A 24,475-nucleotide genomic window follows, 5' to 3' on the forward strand; every position below is an offset into this window, starting at 1 on the left:
GATAAATACTGCATGACCACACTTATATGCAGTATCTAAAGCAGTCAAGATCATAGAAGCCAAGAAGAGAATGGGGATTGCCACAGGACTAGGGGAGAAGAAAAGAGAAGTCATTGTTCAATGCATACTGAGTTTCAATCATACAAGATGAAAAGTTCTAGGTACCTGCTCTGTAACATTGTGCTTACGGGTGAAAATACTGTACTGCACAATGAAGAATTTGTTTACAGAGTAGATCATATGTTATGTGTTTTATAATCACAGTTTTAAAAGCAAAAAAAAAAAAAAAAGAAAAAGAAAGGTTAAACAGATCGCCCACAGAAACACAGCCAGTAAACTGTAAACTGAAATCCAAATCCAGGCAGCCTGAACTTTCAATTACTGTTAAATGTCTTGCTCTCATGCAGGTGAAAAACAATATACAAACACAGAAATAAAATTTTCCATATTTTCTATTCATATATTGAAGAGTTTCCATTTTTATATTTATGCTGCAAGAAAACCGTTCACTAAGGCTACATATGTAATAATTTATTGGAAACTAAGAGTAGAATTTTTTTAATTCTTCATATTTAGCTAACCTAGTGTTATTTTTATATCTTTACAGTTAACTTTTTTCCAATTTGGATGTGCTCATTAACACATAAAATAATTCTTAAAATTCTGCTATCAGAAAATGTCACTTCTCTTCCAGTCAAAGTCAGAATTTTATAATTTTAAAAATAAATAATAGGCATTGTAGCAATAGATATAATGTGTAATTCTGAATTCCCAATAATAAAGGGATGAGCTGTTAAAGTTATATATTCAGTTGCAAAGTGGTAATTTAAAACATGAAGTACACTGGCAAATTATTTAAGTGACAGACATTATATTTAACTTTAATCAGTTAAAGAAAAGGTGTTAAAGAACGATTTTTTTCTTTTTATAGTTAATGAAATTATTTTCTAATATCAGTAATTGTTTCCATTTCAATTTTCCACTCTGACTTACTGCTTGGCAGACGCTGGCATTCCTGGTCTGGGTTATTCCTCCCACAAAGACCACACAGGTTAGGAAAATATGAAAGCACAAGTTCACAAGCATGTGCCAGCTCTTGAGGCTGATTCTAATCAAACTGTTTAAATAAGAGAGAAAATATTAATATTCAGCCTAGTACCTATGAAGGAGGAAACTACGATGTTCATCTTAATTCCAACTGCATAAAAGGCAAAAATTAAATGTTTTATATTTAAACATTTTATTTAACAAACATATGCTACCAAACACATACACACATATATACACACAGATCTGAGGAATCATTTAACTCAATCTAGTTTCTTAACACTCAACTTTATGCACTTAAAAAAAAAGTCATTTATGGAACCACTGCATGCGCGGAATGCTAAATAAATTCTCCACAATAAGAAACACATGGGCTTGGCTAGGCACGGTGGCTCACGCCTGTAATCCCAGCACTTTGGGAGGCCGAAGTGGACAGATCAAGAGGTCAGGAGTTCAAGACCAGTCTGGCCAATATGGTGAAACCCCATTTCTACTAAAAATATAAAAATTAGCCAGGTGTGGTGGCACGTGCCTGTAGACCCAGCTACTTGGGAGGCTGAGGCAGAAGAATTGCTCAAACCTGGGAGGTGGAAGTTGTGGTAAGCCCAGATCACACCACTGCACTCCAGCCTGGGTGACAGAGTGAGACTCTATCTGGGAAAAAAGAAAAAAAAGAAAGAAAGAAACATCTGGGCTTTTGTTACTATGATGTCTTAAGATGACTGATTACCCTGCTTGGCTATCTACAGATTTCTGCACCACACAAATGGGTCTTTTTTTTTGACCTACTGGCATAGGTCTAAAACTCAATGCATTTCTTCCTGGACTTTCATAACAAAATGTTGAAGTCTGTCATATATATATATATATATATATAAAATCTCCTTTTGTTTCTTGACTAAATGTCAAGAAATGCCACATACGTCTAGCTCAAAAAGGAAAATCCATTCTAGCAAAACATTTTATAAAGTGAACTTCTGCTTAGCAAATCCTTTAGTTCATTATTTCCTACCACAAAATACAAGTTTCTGTAGCTTTGCGTCCAATTAACAAAAAACATATCCCATGCTTAAATGGCACAAACTTTCTTAAAAATGCCATCTATAAAATAAAGACTATCATAATAGGCAAAAAGTCATAAAATGAGAGTAATAATACAGTCTGATACTAGAGATGCCTCTTTAGGTGCCTCTGCAGGTAAGAAACGTCTGCCTTACTTTACATCCTGTTGCTCCTGTGAGCCGCCCCACAGTCTCCAACACATATTTCCCATATTCTTTTCTAGATATGAACCCAGCAAACACACTAGATACTGTAAAAATTGAATTTATCATCCCAAATACTAATGATGTGTGTGTCTCTAATGGCACAAAATGAAGAAGGCATGAATGTATTCTAAAGTAATCATTCTTACTTTGGAAAGACAGCATGATAACAAACTCACTTTTATCCAAATTACATGTGAAATAAAGTCCTTCAAATCAAAGTCTGTGGATCTAGTTTGTCAAGCTGTATTTCTTACCTGTGATGGTATATGTAACTGACAATGACGGCTAAGAGACATAAGAGGAGAATGACAGCAGTAGTATAAACCATGGGATGCAGGAGGCTGGCTGCCTGGGTGTATAGTTCAGATCCCGTCAAATCCTAGGGGCAAAAAGAAAGATTCATTCTAGCAGCACTTCTCTCGACATTTAACTACTGAGATTTTTTTTGAGTGACCAAAACATATCAATAAACAAAAACTCTGGCCCTTGTGTTTCTTTATTTTATTCAGATTAATGTTTCATGCTGTTTTCCTAACACTTTGCTTTCCTAACTTCTATTGTGTTAACTGCTTATGGCATACCCTCATTTTACAGTGGACCATCTACTTTATAAGCTGGAATGTTGACTCTGCTATGAGGGTAAAAGAGAAAGCAGCCCCCTATATTTGGGCAATTCAGAAAGGATAACCAGATTTCATACTTTTCAATGCCCTTTAAGCTCAGTTATCACTATGCATATTCACTAGCTGATCACACACAATGAGAGCACTATCTTTGAGTCTACAAAGCCCAAAGACACCTCTCTATGTGTAGTGAAGTTCAACTTCAAGTTCCTCAAATACAAATGGACCACACACTGCATAGGGTACTGGAGATATAAAGATAAGACAAAACATGGTTCCTGCCCCTGAAGAGGTGAAAATCACAGGGGAGACACACATACACCCAGATCATAACAACGTTTGATGAAGTACAGCACAGTTAAGGCAGCAAAGAGGAAGAGCATTGTAAGAGCCCAAAAATCAATAAAGCACAGTGGCTCACACCTGTAATCCCAGCACTTTGAGAGGCTGAGGTGGGCAGATGGCTTGAGCCCAGGAGCTTGAGACCACCATGGGCAATACAAGGAGATCCCATTTCTACAAAAAGTATATTTAAAAAAATTAGACAGGCATGATGGTATGCACCTGTAGTCCCAGCTACTCAGTAGGCTGAAGTGGGAGGACTGCTTGAGCCCAGGAGGTCAAGGCTGCAGTGATCCAAGATAGCACCACTGCACTCCAGTCTGGGCCACATACCAAGACCCTTTCTCAAAAGAAAAATAATTTAAAATAATAAATAAGCAATAACAGCATGTCACTTATAGAACATTTACCATAATCCCAGCATTGCCTGTGTCCAGCACTATAACTGTATGAGGTAAGTATATTATATTAGCCCCATTTTGTAAGTTAAAAAACTGAGGCACAGAAGTTACATGCCTTAAGGATTAGATTCAAAGGAGCTTGGCTGCCAAGTCCCTGCTCCCAAATACAACTGGCTCTCTGAAATGAAAACAATAGGCATCTTAAAGCTACCCTCTTTAAAAAGGACCATAGCAAGCTGGAAAAACATCTCCACCCTGGCCGTCATGCCAGATAATTGGGGTTGTAGGAGCCAAAGCTGTAGGTTTACCAGATCTCTTCACTAAATTCTCTTACCACATTGACTCTTAAAGCTAAAATGTGACACTGAATAAGGGAAGGAGCCCACAGTGGATTTACCTCCAATTAGGAAGTTCTTGTAATAAAATATCTGAAACAAGAAAAGCTAGATTAAAAACAAAAAGAAAGAGAATAGATGACAATCAGACAAGGAAATGGAAGATGACCTCAACAGAGTAGGAAAGGAAGGGGCAAATTTTCCCAGGGAAGAATCAGAAGTTCACAATCTACAATTATAGATCTAAAAAGATCATATCAAGATGCCGAACAAACCCCTCACCTTATCAAATGCTGAACAGTTAATGACAAAAATCACAGTAAGTGGGAAGCAAAGCCGAGAACACAGGAAACTGAATTCCAGCTAAACTACTCCCCTATACTCTGATGAGCCTCAAACTTACAATTCACCCATTAACTTGACAAATGTTGAGTGTCTGCCACGGCCAGGCACAGTGCCAAGTAATGGATATACAGGAATTGGCAGAACACAGTTCCAGTGCTTTGAGGCCCTGCAGTCTATAAATTAAGTACACAGAAGGGAAAAGACCAGAGAAAAGCCTATCAGGACCAATTCTGAGCAATCTGCCTTTGTAAGATGACCATAACACTAGTCTGTAATATATGGCTTCAAAATATTTGCATTCTCTTAAAAGTCCAAAATATTAGTGGGGAAATTCAAAGAAATGTTGAGAAAATGAAAACCAGTTAGATGCTAGTGAGAGTAGACCTATTTTCATCCAATTTCAATGAAAAGCTTCTATTCCAGTACAGAACTAATAACAGGATAAATTTGCAATATCTAGTTTAGCTTCTCAACTCTTCGTGCACTGTCTGCTTTAGATGACTGCAGGAAATGTTCAATAACACACTGCCGTTTACCAGCTGTAAGACTTGGGGCAGTTAGCTCACTAGAAAATGGAGACTCCTCTAATCATCTCAGGGGGGTTGGAGAAGGGGTAGAAGAAAGGCAGTAAAAGTGCCTTAAATAGCCCCTGGCAGAGAGTGACAACACAGGGAGCTGGATATCATCAAATAAAACATTTGACTAAGAGCCAATTTCGTTCTCAAAATATACTCTATATGGTATTCAAATTGAAAAGAAATCAGTTATTTTTGGCCAGGCACAGTGACTCATGTCTATAATTTCAGAGTTTTGGGAAGCTCAAGGCAGGAGGATTGCTTGAGGCCAGGAGTTCGAAACCAGCCTGAGCAACACAGTGAGATCCCATCTCTCCAAAAAATAAAAATAAAAACATCAGCCAGGCATGGTGGTGGGCGCCTGTAATCCCAACTACTCAGGAGGTTGAGGTAGGAGGATCACTTGAGCTAGGGAGGTTGAGGCTGCAGTGAGCTGAGATGGCACCACTGCACTCCAACCTGGGCAACAGAGCGAGACCCTTATCTAAAAAAATAAAAAGTTAAAATTCAAAAGAAACTGATATTTTTCAAAAGCTAAACAAATGTGACATAGAATGAAAAAGAAACAAGATGTTGAATCAGAGGGCAACAAGGACTGAAGAAAGGCATGAGTACCTCTGTCACTGGTCACACAGGGCACTGCTTTCACAGGGACATTTTTTCCTCAACATGTTTTTATTGATATGTAATAACTGTGCATATTGATGCCATACATGTAATATTTTGATCCACACATATAATGTATAATGACCAAATAAAAGTAATTGGGAAATATGAAATATGCAATAAGCTATTGATAACTACGGTCATCCTACCATGCTATCAAACGTCAGAATTTACTCCTTCTATCTGTATTTGTGTACTCATTAGCCAAAATCTCTTCACCTCCTCTTCCCAGATCCTTCCCTTCCCAGCCTCTGGTATTTACCATTTTACTTGCTACCTCCATGAGATCAAATTTTTCAGTTCCCACATATGAGTGAAAATATACACTATTTGTCATTCTGTACCTGGCTTATTTCACTTAACAAAATGACTTCCAGGCTCATCCATATTGCTGCAAATGACAAGATTTCATTCTTTTTTATGAATGAATAGTATATTTGCTTTTGTGTATATATACCACATCGTGTGTATATATGCCACATTTGCTTTACCCATTTGTCTGTCGATGGACTGATGAACACTTAGGTTGATTCTACAGCTTGGCTATTGTGAACAGTGCTGCAGTAAATGTGAGTGAAGGTATCTCTTCAATATACTGATTTCCTTTCTTTTGAATAGATACTCAGCAGTGAAACTGCTGGATCATATGGTGGCTCTATGTTTAGATTTTTAAGAAACTTACAAACTATTTTCTGTAATTGTTGTACTAATTTACAATTCCACCAATGATATATAAGAGTTCCCGTCTCAACATTCTCCTATTTTTTGTTTTTTTGATACAAACCATTTAATTGGGGTGAGATATCTCATTGTGGTTTTGATTTGTATTTTCCTGATGACTAGTGATGGTATTTTTTCATATACCTGTTGGTCATTTGTATGTCTTTTCAGAATGTCTAGTCAGATCATTTGCCCATTTCTAAACTCACATTCTTTTTAAATGTTGAGTTGTTTCAGTTCCTTATTATTCTGTTATTAATTTCAAAAGAGCATTTTGACCTGCCCACATGCAAAGAGGTCCCCTGCTGAAAACTGAACCTAGGGAAAGTATAAAGGGTCAGATAGTAAATACTGTGGACTTTGGGGGCCAAGAGGCAAATCAAAGCTGTTATGCAGGTAGTATTAACCATGTAAAATAGAACTACTAAAATATTTAAAAGCCATTCTTAGCTTTCTCACCTTAAAAAAAAATCTGGCTAGATTGGGTAATACAAAAGAATGTAAAAATATGTAAGGCAACTGAGAATTTTAGGATACCAAGACAGTAAACAGGTCAAAGCTCTATAATGAAAGAGCGGAAGCAGAAATCTGAATCAAATTATTTTCAATTGTGGTAGTAAATAAACATAGGCTTTATGATAACAACAAAAACATTACTAAACACACTATACAAAAATGGTAGTATGAGACACCTTTGAGTAGAAAAAGCAAATCTGTTGCTCACATTTGCAACACAGTAATAAATAAAATAGAAAATGTCTCTGCCCTCCAGCACCCACATGACCATAGTCTACCACAAAACAGTAATCTTTTTAGTTACTCTTCTGTGTGATACAAACTTTAATAACTAAGCCAGGAAGTGAAAAATAAAGTTCTCCACAGAAGTTAGCGGCACCAATGCAAAGAAATTAAACATCAAAAGTGTGTTAAAAAAGACAAAGATGATCATTACTAAGACTCAAATAAATGGAAAAAGAGTTTTTAAAACTGTTTACTTGACAGAGACTCATATATTTACAAGTATTACTTCAAGTCTGAGAATTTCTGAATATAAAATCAGTAGAAGATTTCCATAATTATCACTGTATCGATAATAAGAAAAATTTAAATTAGCAATTGTCTAAATTCACCAGGATCTGAACAATGGAAAGGAACTCAAAGAAAACATATCAGGGCACTCTGTGTGTCAGGGTATAAAGAATTATAGTAAGAGTTTACCAAAAAAATTTTAAAATAGAACTGAAATCAGAAATGTAAAAAAAAAAACAAACAAAAATTTTAAAAGAGGACTACGGACTATGACTTACTGCTATGTGGCTTTTCCCCCCGCCAAGGAACAAAGAACATAAAGTTAAAGATTTTATTCCCTCTACCTCACACCAACGAAAAATCAATTCCAGTCAAATCATGGATCTAAATGTAAAAGGTAAAACACATTAAAGCTTCTTGAAGAAAACAAAAGAGAATATCTTCATAATCTTAACTAGGACATAAACAGCATTAACTGAAAAAATAAAAAACACTAAGAAATTGTACTTCAAAAAAATTAAGAAACTCTCTTCATAAAAAGACAATATTGAGGGGAAAAAAAAGGCATGAACTGGGAGAAGATATATGCCACACATAACTCTAACAGGGAGCTCAATTCAGAAGTCATATTAAGAAGTCCTATAAATAATTAAAGAAAATGAAAGACAACAAAATTTAAAATAGGCAGCAAGACTTGAACAGCAACTTCACAAAAAGGGGATACTCGAGCCGCCAATAAAAAAATAAAGAAGTGCTCAACATCAATAGTCACCAGAGAAATGAAAATTAAAATGACAGTGATATATCACAATACTACCATCAGAAGACTAAAACTGAAGATCGACAATTCCAACATGGCAAAAATGTAGAGCACCTGGAACTCTCATTACTGTTGAGACCATAAACTAGTATAACCACTCTGGTCAATTGCATGGCTTTAGCTATTTAAATCTAAATGTATGGAAGGCCTACAACCTAGCAATTTCACTCCTGAGTGTACATGCCCATCATAAAACATATACATGTGTACTCACAGCAGCTTTTTCTTGACAGCCAAAGCCTAGAAACAGAAATGGCTATCAATGATAACATGAACAAACTTTGGCATATTCATGCAATGAACTACTACTTAGCAATGGAAGAGAAAAAACTGCTGCTAAATGCAAAAACAAAGATAAATCTCATCCACGTAATGATAAGAAAGAAACAAGACACAAGTGTACATATTACACACCTAAAGTCTAAAAACAGGCCAAACTTATCTATGGTGGACATCCAAAGAGTGGTATCTAGAGATGGTGGCAGAAACTGAATATAGCAAAACACAAGAGCACTACGCAGGACTTTAGTACAAATCTTCTTCATATACATTCTTCTGTAAAAATATCAATATTTGTGCACTTTGCTCAATACCTCAATTTAATGAAAAAGGAAAAACAGTTGGTCCCTTTGATTATTAATTCCATTCTGGAGAATTCGTCCCGCAGATGCTCAATTAAATGTGCAAAATGATATTGTACAACCCACTGGAAACAAACACAACAGAGAAATATCTAAATAAATTATGGTAGAAACGTAATATCCAGAGATAAGAAAGAATGAGGAAACTCATATATTGATTTGAGAGGATTTCAGAAAGGAGATTCAGCAGAGGTATTAATAACACAGATTCTAAAATGAGACTGTGAATTCAAATCTCAGTCCCAACACTAGCTTTGTAAGCATGGCATTTAACCTCTCTGTGCCCAGTTTCTGCATTTGTCCACTGGGGGTGATGACAACAATACTATATATCTCATGAGGCTGTTGTAAGAGCTGAGTAAGTGAATGCATATAAAGGCAACAGAGGAGAGGCTGACACATAAGTACTTAATAAAGACTGGCCACCACTACCACCATCATCATCCTTTTTAAGATACATCATAACAATGTATCATCACTAGATACATAGTTAAGTTGCTCCCCAGAAAAAAACATGGTTTAGAACAGTGTGTGTAGCATGCAACCTTTGTACAAAAATGTGAGAAAATGGGACCATACATTCATTTTTGTTTCCAAAAACACGATGGTCTCCTCAACAATACACAAGAAAGAAATAGTAGTCACTTATGGGTGTGATGGAGAGATGGGTAGGAGATCTAGCTTTCACTGCATGTTAATGTGTAGAAATAAATAAGACATTCGATCCATGTGAGTAGAGTACTTATCTGAAAATTATTTAAACAAAAACATCACTAGCATGTATGTTCAATTACAGAGTAAATGAAATCAAAGTTGATCTGAATATGATCTTAATTTATAAAATGACATTATGATGGTATTCAGCATGTTTTATATAAACAAATATAAAAGCATCACTAGAAAAAGAAAATGAATGCTCTACTTTCCTATTTTTATGAAAATGAAACACAGTAACGAAAGAGAAATCAGGGTATATAAATTACCTTATTTTCACCATTACCGATTAAAGTACTAAGACATAGTTTGAACCTAATCATTACCCTACTCCATTCAGTTTTCTTTGTGTTTTCCTACAGACACCAGCTGCTGTGAATCTTCCTGCCCTAAATGGCTATTTCAGATCATAACATTGAAGAAACCTAATTTCTGCTTAATTTTTCTTTTTCTGGCTCCCAGTGAGACCTTAGTAAGTAACTGGTATAACAGGATGTACACTAAATCAAACTTTGGTATCTATCCCAGACTTATGAACAAGTATATTCTTTATGTCTCATTTGTTAAAAATTCAGAACTCTTTAAAACCAGATAAAGAAAAGTTTAAAGGACTCTATCCCAAGACAGGAATTTAGACTTGCTATATAAAATGATATATTAAGATGGTATTCAAGAAAAATAGGATTTTATTAATTTTTTAAAGATATAAGAAAAAAGATATTGCTTTCTAATTTTTAAAAGCTATTTCTTCAATCCTAAACATAACTTTAACTACTTAAAAGTGGGTATAATTTCGTTAACTTTTTCTTTATGTTTAATTAGCATCTCTAACTCCCATGCAGCAACTACAACAGAATTTTGTCAACTATTTCAAATACATTTCTCTTTGCTGCCTCTAGATGGCACAATAACATTTAAGAAAAGAAAAAAGTCTGAAAAAGAAAAAAAACTTAGTATACTCCATTTTAGCTTTAAAGAATTGTGTATTACATTTTTTAAGATTAAAAGTCTGAAAGATAAAAGAATAGCTTATTCCTTCCAGAAAAGGATTATACTAATTTAAATAGTTTAGAAGAACAGCTAGGAAGTTCAAAAATAGATGCTTTAAACTGGTATTAAATAAAAATAAGAGTTTCACATGGTGCAATATCATAGCAAAGGCTTATAAAATGTATTTTTGTGTATGTTTTGTGTTTCATTTATTTTGCTCAATTTTTTCTTGTTAACTATTATATAAATTTCTGTCAATGTTGAATCTCTATTATTTCTCGTCAGTACATCACAGTTTATCTCGTGCTCAAAATCTGAATGACAAAACACTTTCAAAATAGAAGAGAAAATGCCACATACTTTAACACTTCATGCTTTAATTTAAAAGGTGGCAGTGGCTCACGCCTATAATTCTAGCACTTTGCCAGCTTCTGGCAGGGAGATCACTTGAGTCCAGGAGTTTGAGACCAGCCTGGGCAACATGGTGAAACCCTGTCTCCACTAAAATTATAAAAATTAGCTGGGTATGGCGGCGGTGCACACCTGTAATCCCAGCTACTTGGGAGGCTGAGGTAAGAGAATCACCTGAGCCCAGGAGGCAGAAGCTGCATTGAGCCAAGATTGCACCACTGCACTCCAGCCTGGGAAACCAGAGTGAGACTCTGTCTCAAAAAAAGTAAAAAATAAAAGGTGACTACACAATAATAAAATGTGAACTTACATAAACCAGACTCGGACATACAGAAATCAAGACATCCTCCATTTAGAAAGAGAATCAGAATCATAAACTATCAACACTAAAGTTACTCCCAAAGGAATAAAGGGTCTATATAAATACAGCAAGTCTAACTAGCGTAAAATCCACCCACTGTCAGCTGGGCCAGATAACATACATGTTTAAATATATTGCCTGCACTTGTATAAAATGCTCAATTATGTCACTGAGAAGATAATCCCTTTGCCCTGCTAAATAATCTAGTCACCTCTCTGCTTGCTTGACCAGTGTACCAGGTAAGGTATAAGTTGAATAGAAAATAAAAACAAAAGCAAGAGTCGAAGAAAATTATTTATAATTCAGGCTTACTTCAAGATCATTTCTAGTGCTAAATGCTATTTTTTAAAAAAAAGGAAAATGCACAAAATGTAAAATATATCATGTTTCAAGGTATTTACCACTGATAAGACATTTTCTAGAAAACAGACTTACAGCAGGAATCAGAAATAACATAGAAGTTCCTCACACTCAGACTGACCTCAAACCACTTCTGGGAAATGACTTTCACACTCATCAGTAATTCCTTCTACTATACTCCAAATATGCTTCATGATGTCAGTATTTATAATAATTACAATATAAAATAAGAACTAGCATGGTTAATTTCATAATTACCTGCTCAGGAGTCAGATTCATTTAAAGACCTCATTAATAAAAAGACATGTTCCTATACATGAACAACTGTTATTTTACCCCCAAAAAATTACAGGTTGAGTATTCCTAACCCAAAAATCCAAATCCAAAATGCTTCAAAATCTGAAACTTTTCAAAGACAATGCTCCTTGGAGGATTTCAGATTTTTGGATTAGGAATGGTGAACTGCTAAGTATAATGCAAATATTCCAAAATCTGAAAAAAATCCAAAGTCCAAAACATTTTTGGTCCCAAGCATTTCAGGTAAGAGATAAGACTCAACCTGTAATTAAGTGTTAACAATGGCAAATAACAGAAAACAACACTGGATTGATTGGCATTAAAACTGAAAAGACATTCTTTGTGTCAATACTGTCACTTGCAATGACAAAAATGAAATTATCATGATTAGTGCTAAATTCAAATAAGAGTCTATCAATGATGACATGTAGTGGGAAACAGCACTAGATTGCAAAGTAGGAAATCTTTCAGTACTCACTGGGTACCCTTGGGCAAATGAAATCACTCTTTCTGGGCAGAGAGAATCTGATCAAGATCTCTCCAAGTTTTAAGGTCAAAGTCTAGCTTAACTGATTCACTTATAAAATGGATTTAAAATTCCTACATACCAAATTCAATCCCAGACATTTCACTTGGTAGTAACTTAATTTCCCTTTAAAATCAGAATTAGAACAAATATCATCTTGTATAATTAAAGGGAGCAAATTACATTAAAAGTAAAAAAAAATCATTTGAGCTTAATTATGCACAGGAAAAATTTAGAATAGTGTTTATGCATAAAGTTAACAACGACCATACCATTAAAACTGCATAGTTACTGAGGGAGTAGCACTGAATCGTAGTGATATTTTCATCTGAGTAGAGTATATGGCACCCATCTGATTTCCAGCCTCCTTGTCCGTTCAGCAAATCGAAATCCCACCGGGCTGCAACAGCATCTGCTCCGTGTGCAATTCGACGCAGTGTCACATTAACAGGGATGTGGTGAGTATCTACATTCACACCATCTGGAGAAAATGGGAAATACAAATATTTCTGAAACAAACTTCATAAACAATTAAATGTCAACTTATACAGTAATGGGTACTCTGCAAGATCTTTTTTCACTAGTGACCCATTAAAATGAGAAAACACTACAATGAGCATTTTTAGGAACAGTCAACTGCAAGGCCTTATTGTCCACTGACTACAGGATAACATATGTCACACACAAACCTATTTTGGTGAGAATCACAGGGGTAACCACAGTACGTCGTTTTCCGTCATCGGCCAAATTTGTTGAATTTCCAGTGGCTGGAAAAAGCTTTCCATTGCGGAATGCCAAGAGTTGAAGCTTATAAAGAGAGTCATCAGTTGGTCTGAGTTCTCTTTTTTGCTTTGGTGAAAAAAGGGAAGGGGGAAGCTGAATAGAAGCCTCCACAATAGTATTCTGAAAAAAAGAAAAAAAAATATATATATATACACACACACACACAAAGCTCACTATATTAGTATGTAGAAATCAGAAAAAATATGTCAGACAGTTACAAAAATGGTCTAATTAGGTTGACTTCATTTTGTAAATTGTACATACAAAATTTAATAGTTAAAAAAACATCAGTTAAACGAAATATCAATACCACATAACAACATAGATTAATAGAAGTATAAAATAGAAATGCAAACTCTAAACAGTTAAATAAGTAAACAAGAAAAGTGTTTCCAATTACAAAGTTAATTTTCCCATGATATCATTCATATGTTGAAGCAGATAGCATTAAACAGATCAAGGATCTCAATAATCATGCTCTATCAATTTTACAATGATAAAACATGATAAAGAAGCACAAATGTAGCATATCACAAATGTGAGTATAATTAATTTGGGCTTATGGAACTTTAAAGTGATTTATGATGAATTCAAACCATCAAACAACAAAAGAATGAAATTATACAAACATAATAGAGGTTTAGATTCAGTAAACTTAAATTTCCTTGAGACTAGCAAACACATTTAGAAAAAACACATAATAACACAAAGGAACAACTGAAAATGCTGACTGATAATGAATGTTTTTAAGATTTCTTTACCGAGGATTTTTAAATAATAAATTATTCGGCATTCAATAAAAAAATCTATACATCAAAGAGGCAAACAATTAACCATCTAAAAACATTCCATAGCTGAAGAATTTATTACAAAATCTTTCTGTTGGCCTCCAGCCTCTCTTCTTTCAATTCCATATTCGACAGAATTTCCCCTTAAGAAACAAATCGAATCATGTTATTCCAGTTTAAATAACACCTGGGCTCTGCAATGTTTAAATAATACTGCCCCCAAATCCTAAGTTCACCATATAATTTGATGAAAATCTATTTCTCAGATATGTCTTCTGAACACTCCTATATCACAACCTAAAACACAGCTACACTGAGGTTATCAATTCAAGTTCTTCTATATTCTTTTTATACACTGCACAGACCAGCATCTCTATCTGAAATGCTCCACTATTCTTTTATCTCACTAACTTTTAAATTGGTGTAATGGAAAGTGGATCAGAATAAAAAAGGTTAGGAGCCAGAGGGAAGACTTTACCCAGAGTCCTTGAAGTAGGGCTTTTATGGACAGTTAATTACATCTCCTTAGTATGTTCCTTCTCCAGTTTAGCTGCTCCCTCTTCTGGACTCACACAACACTCTGCACACGTTAGTCATAAGGCACAATTGCAGCCCCATGGTGTAGCTCACTGTCCGTTCCTCTAACCAGAGTATGAGAATTTGGGGTGGAGACAATCTAATTCACTTTTTGAAACCTCTGTGTTAATGGTTCCTAGCACTTGAATTTAATCAAAATAGCTCACTGTTTATGAAATGAACAATGTCTACATGGTATGTTTATTTTAAAAATGATTCTACTTAAGCAAATGATCGACTTTAAAATTAACAATGTTAGGTCATAGCAGATATCTATAAATATCTTTTCAATATAAGTATTTTGGAAGTTTGAATACTACTTTTAAATTGAAGATGCAAGAAAATATTTAGTAGAAATATTTTCTTAGAGAAAATGTATAAAAGAGGTTTCTGCTTTTCTCACTCAAAAATAGAATCTAATGTGAAAAAAAGTTTGTTATAAATTTATTCACTAATCTAGATTTCTATTCAGTACATAAATTTCTCCTAAGTACATAATGACACATGCAAAGAGAAAAAGTAGATTAGTTAAAAGTTCAAAATCCTGATAAAGTACCACATAATGCACATTTATTAGAACTCAAAAACTATAAAATTCATAAAATAATATAGTTATACACACAAAATGGCTTGAAAACAAAGCATAGCTCTTTGGGGAAGTATTAGTCATGATAAATCAAATTGGTTTACAAGAAGTCATTTTAATTTTCTAAAAGACAGTTAAAAAAGGAAATAACATCTGTACTTTCTAGAAATTAAAAAAGGTCTCCTACACAAGTTTAAATTTGTAAAACCAACGAAAAAAGAACAATGTACAAAAAAAATCCCAGGAGTATGGACGTATTACTGTGGGGCCAGAGCTATATACTCATGGCTGTTACACATTTACGGCTTCTAAAAATCCAATAAAACATTACTAAATAATACCGCAGGTTCCCTGGGATATAGAGAGTGGCCTAGGGGTGCCAGTAAGGCAAACTTCAGCCCTATCAATGTTTATATTTTTATAGTAACAATGTAACACTTGTGTATTTAATTTCATTTATCATGATTACACCTTCTTCTACTTGGCCCAAGGGTGGCAAGCGCAAAGTTTCTAAGTTCATTTAACCACATATTTATTTTAAAAAATATGGATACAGTAACGGAAATAGATAACAAACACACGAATGAGAGATAATAAAGTAGAAAAATCCCTTTTTAGATCCTTTGGGAAAAACAAGTTTCGGTTTCCAATATTTATTACTGAAAAATCATATGCCATGGAGAGAACATGGGATCTGAAATAAGAAAGGATTTGGGTCCCAGTCTCACCACTTAGCAGCTGGTTAACAGTGCGCATTGTTTAACCTCTCTGAGTCTTGTCTGTCAAACACAGCTAATGATCTTTCTAACAAATGGTTGTGGAGATGAGATGGGATCATGAACATGACAAGCCCAAAAGGCTAAGGAGCTGTCAGTGGTATTTTTTCACCGTGTTACTGCAGCACCATGGAAGATGGTTATCTGGGGACTGGGGGAGAGGTAGTGCCTTAACTAACTTGCCAACAACAATCTTGAACGTCATCGTGTTTGGACTTCTACCATTCAGTTTCGGTATTCATTTTAACACGAAAAACTGATGAAATATGAACACACATGAAATGACACAGATCTTTTTTTTTTTTGCTAAATTCATCTATATTTCACTATTTATAATGACACGAAGCTAAAAGGAAAATGATAAGAAGCATAATGGAGGTTAATTCAAATACTTTCACTAGATTCTAACATCTTTCCTTATAAAAAAATCTGGACTTCCTCCGCTATGTAGTTAATAAAATTTTCAGAAATCTTTGTGGGTTAAAGTCTATAGAATTCTAACATGAAAATCAGAATAAGCCAAAGAAGCATCTGGTTCAAAACAATAAAATACTAATGTATCTGTTTTCTTCACCACTTACTTGACTTTAAACAGATACTGTAATATATCCTAATGATTTTATTGTATATAATTATTAACTGCATACCACCTTTTGATTTTCTCACTGCTGAAGATTAACATCAATTACATTTGACTTCCGAATTAATTTCTTAACTGACTTTCTCTGCTAATTCAGTTTGACTATTAACTTTATTCAACATTTATTGAATGTTTAGTTACTCTGGGCTTGGAATTACGCAGAACCTGGAGACATACAATGCAATATATTAGCCGTGGTCCCTGTCCCCCAAAATTCATAATCTAACAAAGAAGAGATAACAACAGCAACAAAACAGTAAGAGCTACCACTTACTGAGGGCTTACTCTGTGCCAGGCACTGCGGTGAATGTCTACATATTTACCTCACTTAACCCTCTCAACAACCCTTCGAGTTAAGCACCATTTCACGATCTACAAAACAGCTGAGGAACTGACATTCAGAAAGGTTAAGGTAGTTGCCCACGTTTGCACAGCTGTTACAGGGAGAGAACCTAAACCCAGAGTGTCTGGCTGCAGAGAAACCACAGTCTTAGTCACCGTATCATATGGCTTCTCGCTGTAGCTCGCTCCACCACTATATCACCTTATAATTATTCTGAAGAATGAACAAAACACAAGGGGATTAACAGGCAATGGTTAATTCTGTCTGAGGAATTGAAGGAAGAATCCAAATGCAATTTCAGAAAGAGAAGAGCAGGAATTTCACCAAGCAGGGATGGACTGAAAAAAGGGCAAAACTGAAGGCAGGAAGCAGGAAGATGCGTAATGACTAACCTGAAAAATTCAAGAGACTTCAGGTGGAATAAAGCTCTAGATGTCTGGGATGTATAAAGAAAAACTGATTTCTAAATTCTGATCAAGTAAATAATAAAGAACTAATGAATTCTCCTTTTTGGCTATACTATACTTGAAGTCAAAACACCAGCTAATTTTCAAAAGCCTCAGTAAAACTAAAGTAGTTTACTAAAAACAGGTATCATTTTCTTATGCTAACATATCTGAATTATGGTATCTACAGTGACAGGAAACATTTCATTGAGAAAAAAACTGGAAGAGATTTGATTGATGCCGTCAGTAGGAGGCAAATATCAGGCAATTTGTCACCAACTGGTGATCAACTGAAGCCAGGTCATAAAGTCACTGATGACTCCATCACTAGTCTCACCCTCAGGCAACCAAGAAACCCATCTTGGCTCCCAGGTTCCCACGTGTGACAGGCAGTGACAGAGAGAGAGGAACAAAGCATTATGGGAAAAATGAGGAGGAACTATAAAGGAGATGAGGGTGGGAGTGGAGATCTGGATGAGATTAGGCAAAATTTCTTGGAGTGACATTTCTGCTGAGTGTTATCACCAGGAGCTAGGAAGGCAGGGAAAGAGCAGGGATTCCAGTAGGAGAATTAGCAGGAGCCTGCTTGCGAATGACCAGGTGGTAGGGAAAGGAACCAAGGAAAGTTTGCTGTCGCTGGACAAAAGGAAGAGGTAGGAAGTGCTGTGGAGGGAAAGGGAAGACATCAAATGATGAAGCTATTCAACAGCCTCTGGAGAGACATGACACATGTGTGAAGGGGTGCACAAGGTCAATTTCCATTTGGGGTGGATCTAGGTAGAATGCTCACAACATTAACAACCTGAAATGGTACAGGCACTGACAGAACAGCCTGCACAGAGGGGAAGGCTCCCAGAGGCCTCCTGCTCTGCAGGCACCAGGCCTTCAGGTGCGAAATGGTGAAAAGAAAGGTCTGGGTGCTGGTCCTGAGGGAAGGATCAGGAGGGCCACGGAAGCACTCAGAGAACTGTGGCAGCAGTTATTTGCTAAATGGTAAGGAAGTATTTCAATATTTTACTATGTGGCGTCATTGTACTGATACATGTTAGCCAAATGTCAGCCCTAGGCAGACCAATCTGTGTGAGAAAGATGAATTTTTAAGGTACAGCCTAGAGACACAGAGACTAACTAGGAAGTTACAATGGTTTGGGCAATAGAGGATGGGAGTGCAAAGTAGGCTTAGGAGGTAGTACTGAGGGAAGGACAGAGATTCTGAAATATGCAGGAAGCAAATCAAGGAGGCACCTATTGCTAAGTAATGACAGCCTCTTTATGGGTTTAACTTCACATACTAGCATATGCTCCCATTTAAAGGCAGTGCAATCAGTTTTCAGATGTTCAGGTTTTCTAGTTAGTATATTCAAGGGATTTTTTTTTTTAAGAATGCAGAGAAAGATCAAAAATGGCCCTAATATAAAATTTTAAAAGTACAGTTGATTTTCTGTTCAAGTGCTGAAGTACATTTTATGCCGTTAACATTAGAATTTTTAACCAATTTCGTGTCATGAGAGATGCATTCCTTTTTCATTCAGTTTAATCGTGTCCACCTATGAAGCACAAATAATACGAATAACATTGTAATGTGTCCTTGCTCTCTGCCACAGGATGATCTTAAAAGGATAGAATAGCATGAAATTGACAAATCTGAGAGTCCATCTAAAGCCCTCTACTTTAGCAAGTAGAAACTCTCCTTACCCAGAGGGGTAGGTTGTGAAATTGATGAAATGTAGGGTTTCATCATTTTTAATCTCTTTCTACCAACTGATCATCTAAGACAGAAGTGTTCATCAATTTTAAACATTCTTCAAAAAAAAAAAAAACCACATATTTCTCTCATGGGCTTGTCTACGTTGCTGATTCTAGTCTTTTATAGTATGTTTCTTTTTTTTTTCCCCCAATATAAGACACAATAAAGTAAGTTGAGCAGGTCTACAGGAGTGTGGGGCAGTACATCAAATACTCCCTTAGCACCAATATTAACAGGCAAATCTTGCCAATTCTCCTCTGAGTATAGGGTATCAAGTAAATATATTATTATCAGACATTGTGACCTAGTTGAGATTTTCTTGGGCAGTTGAGATTTTCTAAATTTAGCAAATTGGCTCTCTGTAATGGTGGTCACCAGGAAAAAGTATACAAAAATATACTAATTCATTCATTCATTCAATATTTATTGAGTGCTCAAACTGAACCAGAACACCTAACGCCTATCAGATCAGTTATTATGAAGCCATTAAAATGATTGGAATATTTTTTGTGGTATTATTCAGGGACAAGGCAGAAACAAAGTACTGTGAAATTAAAAACCGCAGAGGATACAATTACACATGCCCACGGAACGCTAAATGAAAAATATGTGGTGCCATTGGGGTGCTGGAGTTTTGGATCCACTATTTGCTTCAATGCAGAGTAGTCAAATATATCTAAACCCCTAATTTTAAAAATCAGTAAAAATGCTTTCATTTTGCTTGCTTTAATGAAACACTTCTTTTTTTTAACATATATGACACATTTGTATTTTCTACCAAAAACTTTGATATACAGCTTGCCTGATTACATGCCTGGCCTTAGGGTTGACTTTTCCACTAGGCTTGGCAGGCACAGTGCCAAAGGCTCATGATACTTTTAGGGGCCAGTGAAAACATCTTACTGTCTTAAAATCAGGAGCAAAAAGAATAAACATTTAAGTCAAATAAAATATTTTTAACATGTTAAATTAATATATTTGTGTTTATACTATTGCAGTTATAAAATGTAATTTTTGTTATTTTTGTTGGGAGAAAGGGAACCAAAAGGCAAAAAAGCCTAGAGCCCATGAAAGTCGTAACGCAGTGGCTCCTAGTTAGAGTTTTCTTTAAAACAACAGCAAAATCAGTAATACCTATCTCCCTGCAAAAAGATATTTTAATAAGGTTATTTTGCAAAGCAGAACATTTGGAGCACTCTAACTGTAAATAGTCTTAAATGATTGCAGAATGGAACATACCTTTAGTGCCAGACTCGAAAATGTATTTGAAACATTGCACTTAAAGCTCAGCTGTTTATCCAGGTTTCCATCTGGATCCCGCCTCCCATAATCCGAAAGTCCTGTACGATCAGAGGCTGCCACTTTCTGGAACACGGTACAGGTCATCCCCGAGAAGCCAGTGGGCTTGATGACGTAAGCTTCCAGAGCAATATTGGGTGAATACTTCAAAAGTCAATCAAACAGGAGTTATGAACGATTTATAGAACAAAAAAAAAAAGCACTTTCAAAGACTTTTCAAACACAAAACACAATGCATTAGCCAAACCAGAAAGCCCAGGTTCTTCCTAAACAAAATCACTGTGTAGGTAACTGGCAGAATGAAAAGAGACCCTGGAATGAAAAGGGTATCCTAAAATAGAAAGGAGACCAAACCAGAGGAAAAGAAGAAGTCATGAAGTATGGAAGATCAGGTCTAAGAAGTCAATTAAAAATAATTTAAGGAGCACTTTGAAGGAAACAACAAGCTAAAAATGGAAGTTTCCTAAAAAAAATAAAATCAGCTAAAGAAATCAGTAGACACTCTAAATGCTCATCTTACAGGAAGAACGAAAGCTAATTATTAGAGTTTGGGAAATGCACTCAACACATCTGGCCAAATTCACTGTTTTCCTTTACATAAAGATCACTAACTCTTTGCATTAAGTTTTACCAATAAAAGCTTTACAAAGATTCTCTCCAAAGCTGTTTCTTCAGAAAAGGAAGAGAAATATTAGTTTAAATAATAGGAAATGAACAGATTTATAAAGCAAATTAGCCTGGTCAACATGGTAAAACCCCATCTTTACTAAAAATACAAAAAATTAGCCAGGTGTGGTGGTACACCCCTGTAGTCCTCAAGAGGCTGAGACAGGAGAATCGCTTGAACTCAGGAAGCAGAGGTTGCAGTGAGCTGAGACTGTGTCACTGCACTCTAGCCTGGGCAACAGAACGAGACTCAGTCTCAAAAAAAAAAAAAAGCAAATTAGGTCAGAAAAATCTTCTGAAAAATATGACACCTGCCACAGAGTTTTAAAGGAATTCAGGAATAAGAATGAACCAAGGGGAACCACCAAAACATATGACTTGTCAATACAGGCAGCCACCAGGCCAACTCGATGGAGGACAGAGTGGGTGTGAGAAGTGACAAGGAGCCACACTTTCCCATCTAGGGACAACATGGCATCTCCCTCCTTTAAGGATGATTAAGTACACGCCTATCCCACAGGCAAGGTACCATTCTAAGTATTACCTATGGATGTCTTTCTTTTTCTTTAAAGCATGAAACTTTGGTGCATGATGCTTAAAATCTATTAGAAAATAAGATACAAACTTAAAAATATAAAAAGTTAAGTAGAATTTGGCAAGTCCTATACATGTGATAGAAAATAAATAGTGGTTCCCAAACATTTCAAGCATAAAGAATCTTTGTATTAGTTTTTGCCTCACAATGCAAACATTGTGAAAAGTCTTATTAATTCAGTTTGTTAACTAGTAATGCGTATTCCAATTTCAAACACACATGTAAACAACCACCAGACCTTCTGACAAGCAGCAGTCACCATGTCCAACACATGAAGCCTTGGTTGAAAGAAAGATATCTGTCAGTTTGAGGCACCTGTGAAGCCGTATCATTTTACTTAGTGTAAGTAGATATATCATCTCCTGGAACTTTGTTTACACGTTGACGGGGTATGCAAATTCCTACTATGACCTTTACTGTATCCTTGGGTTATCAGAAAAAACAGTGCAGTTCAGAGAAAAGGAGAAAGTTCTTCCAGCTGATTAATAAGCATAGCTAAAGGATGAGATTTAAAACGGCTCTTAATGGCCGAGAAGGACATAAACATGGCAAGCTAGCCTCAAATGAGGTCACAAATCTGAGAAACTCCTCTTTGAGGTGGCTCATGCCTATAATCCCATCATTTTGGGAGGCTGAGGCAGGCAGATAACTTGTGGTCAGGAGTTCGAGATCAGCCTGGCCAACATGATGAAACCCCATCTTTACTAAAAATACTAAAATTAGCCGGGCATAGTGGTGCTCGCCTGTAATCCCAGCTACTTGGGAGGCTGAGGCATGATAATTGCTTGAACACGGGAGGTGGAGGCTGCAGTGAGCTAAGATCATACCAGCTTGGGTTTCAGAGCGAGACTCCGTCTCAAAAATAAATAAATGAATAAATAAATACAAAAATTAAAAAATTACAAATGAAAGACCAACAGCAACAAAAAACAAAGACAGTAGCCATGCTGAGGCTCTATTTTATTTATTATTCAGGAAAGAAATAGTAAATTTAATTGAGCAAAGGGAGCAATAAAACGTGGTAACAACGAAAAAGGTCTCAGAAATCAACAGGAAAATAGTAATCTTGAATTGTGTAAAATCACAGGAGGAAGGGTACACTATTCTACACTAGGTCAGTCCACTAAAATAATTAGGAAACGAAAATCATGGACCAAACTATGGCTGCTAAGGGAATAGCACATTATTTACTATTTCCACCACCTTTTTAGGACAAAAAAGTAAACAGTATATCAAGAACTTTACAACAGTTCAACTTAGCATAAATAAAATTTAATACTAGTTAACTGAGTGATCATTACTCATTAGTAACTCATTATCCCAAGAGTGGGATTGATGGAAAATGCCAATAGCTTCACAAGTGTTGGAGGGCATCCCAGTTCTCTTCTGAGACTGAAGCCTGGGCAACCAATCAGATATTCTCTCAAAATATCCTTCAGGGTCCAGAACAGAATATTAGCTCAGATGGACCATGGGTATGTGCCAGTGGGGCAATACAACAGTCTTATTTTCCATTGCAGAAACAGTTTCGGTGGATTCGATGGTGATAAACATTCGCATTACAGATTAACAAATATTTTCCAGTTCCCAAGAAAACATTACTCAAAAGCAAAATTAACTTTTAAAACATTTTAGGAAAGAAACTCTGTAATAATCAGCAGTTAAGGAAGATAGCCACCCCATAATGGAGAAGACACCTATCTCTTTCAGGCGAGAGCTGCGTGAAATACACTTTGTTCTCAGGAGTCTCTGATAATGTTACACTTACTGTTGAATAAACGTGAGCTCCACTTGCTAGCCGGTAGGTAGCAACGCGCTGGAGACACTGCACAATCCTACTGCAGGCTTTAGCTTCCCTCTGAGCCAGCCACAGGACGCGTTCATCAGCCAACATGATGTTACTTGCAATGTCAACCATCACATCACCTAGCTAGCAGGGGTTCAGGAGAAAAAAGAAAGATCATTAAAACCAACAAACTATTTTGTAGAATCGAAATCCTAATGAGAGGGTGAAACTGGCCTTCAGTCTCCAATTCCATATGAGATCCCAACAGGCACTTTACTTGTTTCTCATGAAAACATCTTTAGCTACGAACAGTACATTCAAGTATAGCCATCTGGTAATAGTTAGCTCAAAAGAGCATATGTAAGTGGCTACCACATCACTGGTGAAAAGACTGCCGAGTGGTATCTCAAAGGGAGGAAAAGGAAGGCAATTAGATTAATTAAAGAGAAGGATCACGCCTGTAGTAATCCCAGCACTTTAGGAGGCTGAGGTAGGAGAAACACTTGAAACCAGGAGGTGGAGGTTGTGGTGAGCCGAGATTGTGCCACTGCACTCCAACCTGGACAACGGAGTGAGACTCCATTTAAAAAAATCAAAGAGAGAGAGAGAGAGAGAAGGAAAGGCTGTCACACTATACCAGAACAAAAAGATCTTGACTGTTCATCTAGCAAACCATTTATAAACACTTCTTTTTCCGCATGCATTAGCTTAAACCAAACTATTATTATTAAGAAATACACACTGCCAGCCAAGCACAGTGGCTCACACCTATAATCCTAGCATTTTGGGAGGCTGAGGCAGGTGGATCATTTGAGCTCAGGAGTTCGAGACCAGCCTGACCAACATGATGAAACCCTGTCTCTACTAAAAATACAAAAAATGAGTTAGGCATGGTAGTGCATGCCTGTAGTCCCAGCTACTCAGGAGGCTAAGGCAGGAGAATAGCTTGAACCCGGGAGGCGGAGGTTGCAGT

The 24,475-nt window shown here is 36.1% G+C and overlaps 1 protein-coding gene across 1 annotated transcript in view; it reads right to left on the reverse strand.

Moving 5' to 3' along the window:
- Positions 1 to 24,475, reverse strand: part of ADGRA3 (adhesion G protein-coupled receptor A3) — a 124,227-nt gene that overhangs the window by 14,010 nt on the left and 85,742 nt on the right. Inside the window, exons 11-16 of the mRNA XM_064366064.1 lie at positions 23,485 to 23,646; positions 20,396 to 20,599; positions 13,161 to 13,374; positions 12,744 to 12,952; positions 2,570 to 2,694; positions 994 to 1,117 (exon numbers count right to left, since the gene is read on the reverse strand). Of these exons, the coding sequence (XP_064222134.1) occupies positions 994 to 1,117; positions 2,570 to 2,694; positions 12,744 to 12,952; positions 13,161 to 13,374; positions 20,396 to 20,599; positions 23,485 to 23,646 (1,038 nt within the window). The remainder of the gene's footprint in view (positions 1 to 993; positions 1,118 to 2,569; positions 2,695 to 12,743; positions 12,953 to 13,160; positions 13,375 to 20,395; positions 20,600 to 23,484; positions 23,647 to 24,475) is intronic.

Source organism: Aotus nancymaae, unplaced genomic scaffold (assembly GCF_030222135.1).
Source record: "Aotus nancymaae isolate 86718 unplaced genomic scaffold, 86718_ANA_hifiasm-v0.15.2.pri h1tg000006l, whole genome shotgun sequence".
In the NCBI taxonomy this organism is placed as follows: domain Eukaryota; kingdom Metazoa; phylum Chordata; class Mammalia; order Primates; family Aotidae; genus Aotus; species Aotus nancymaae.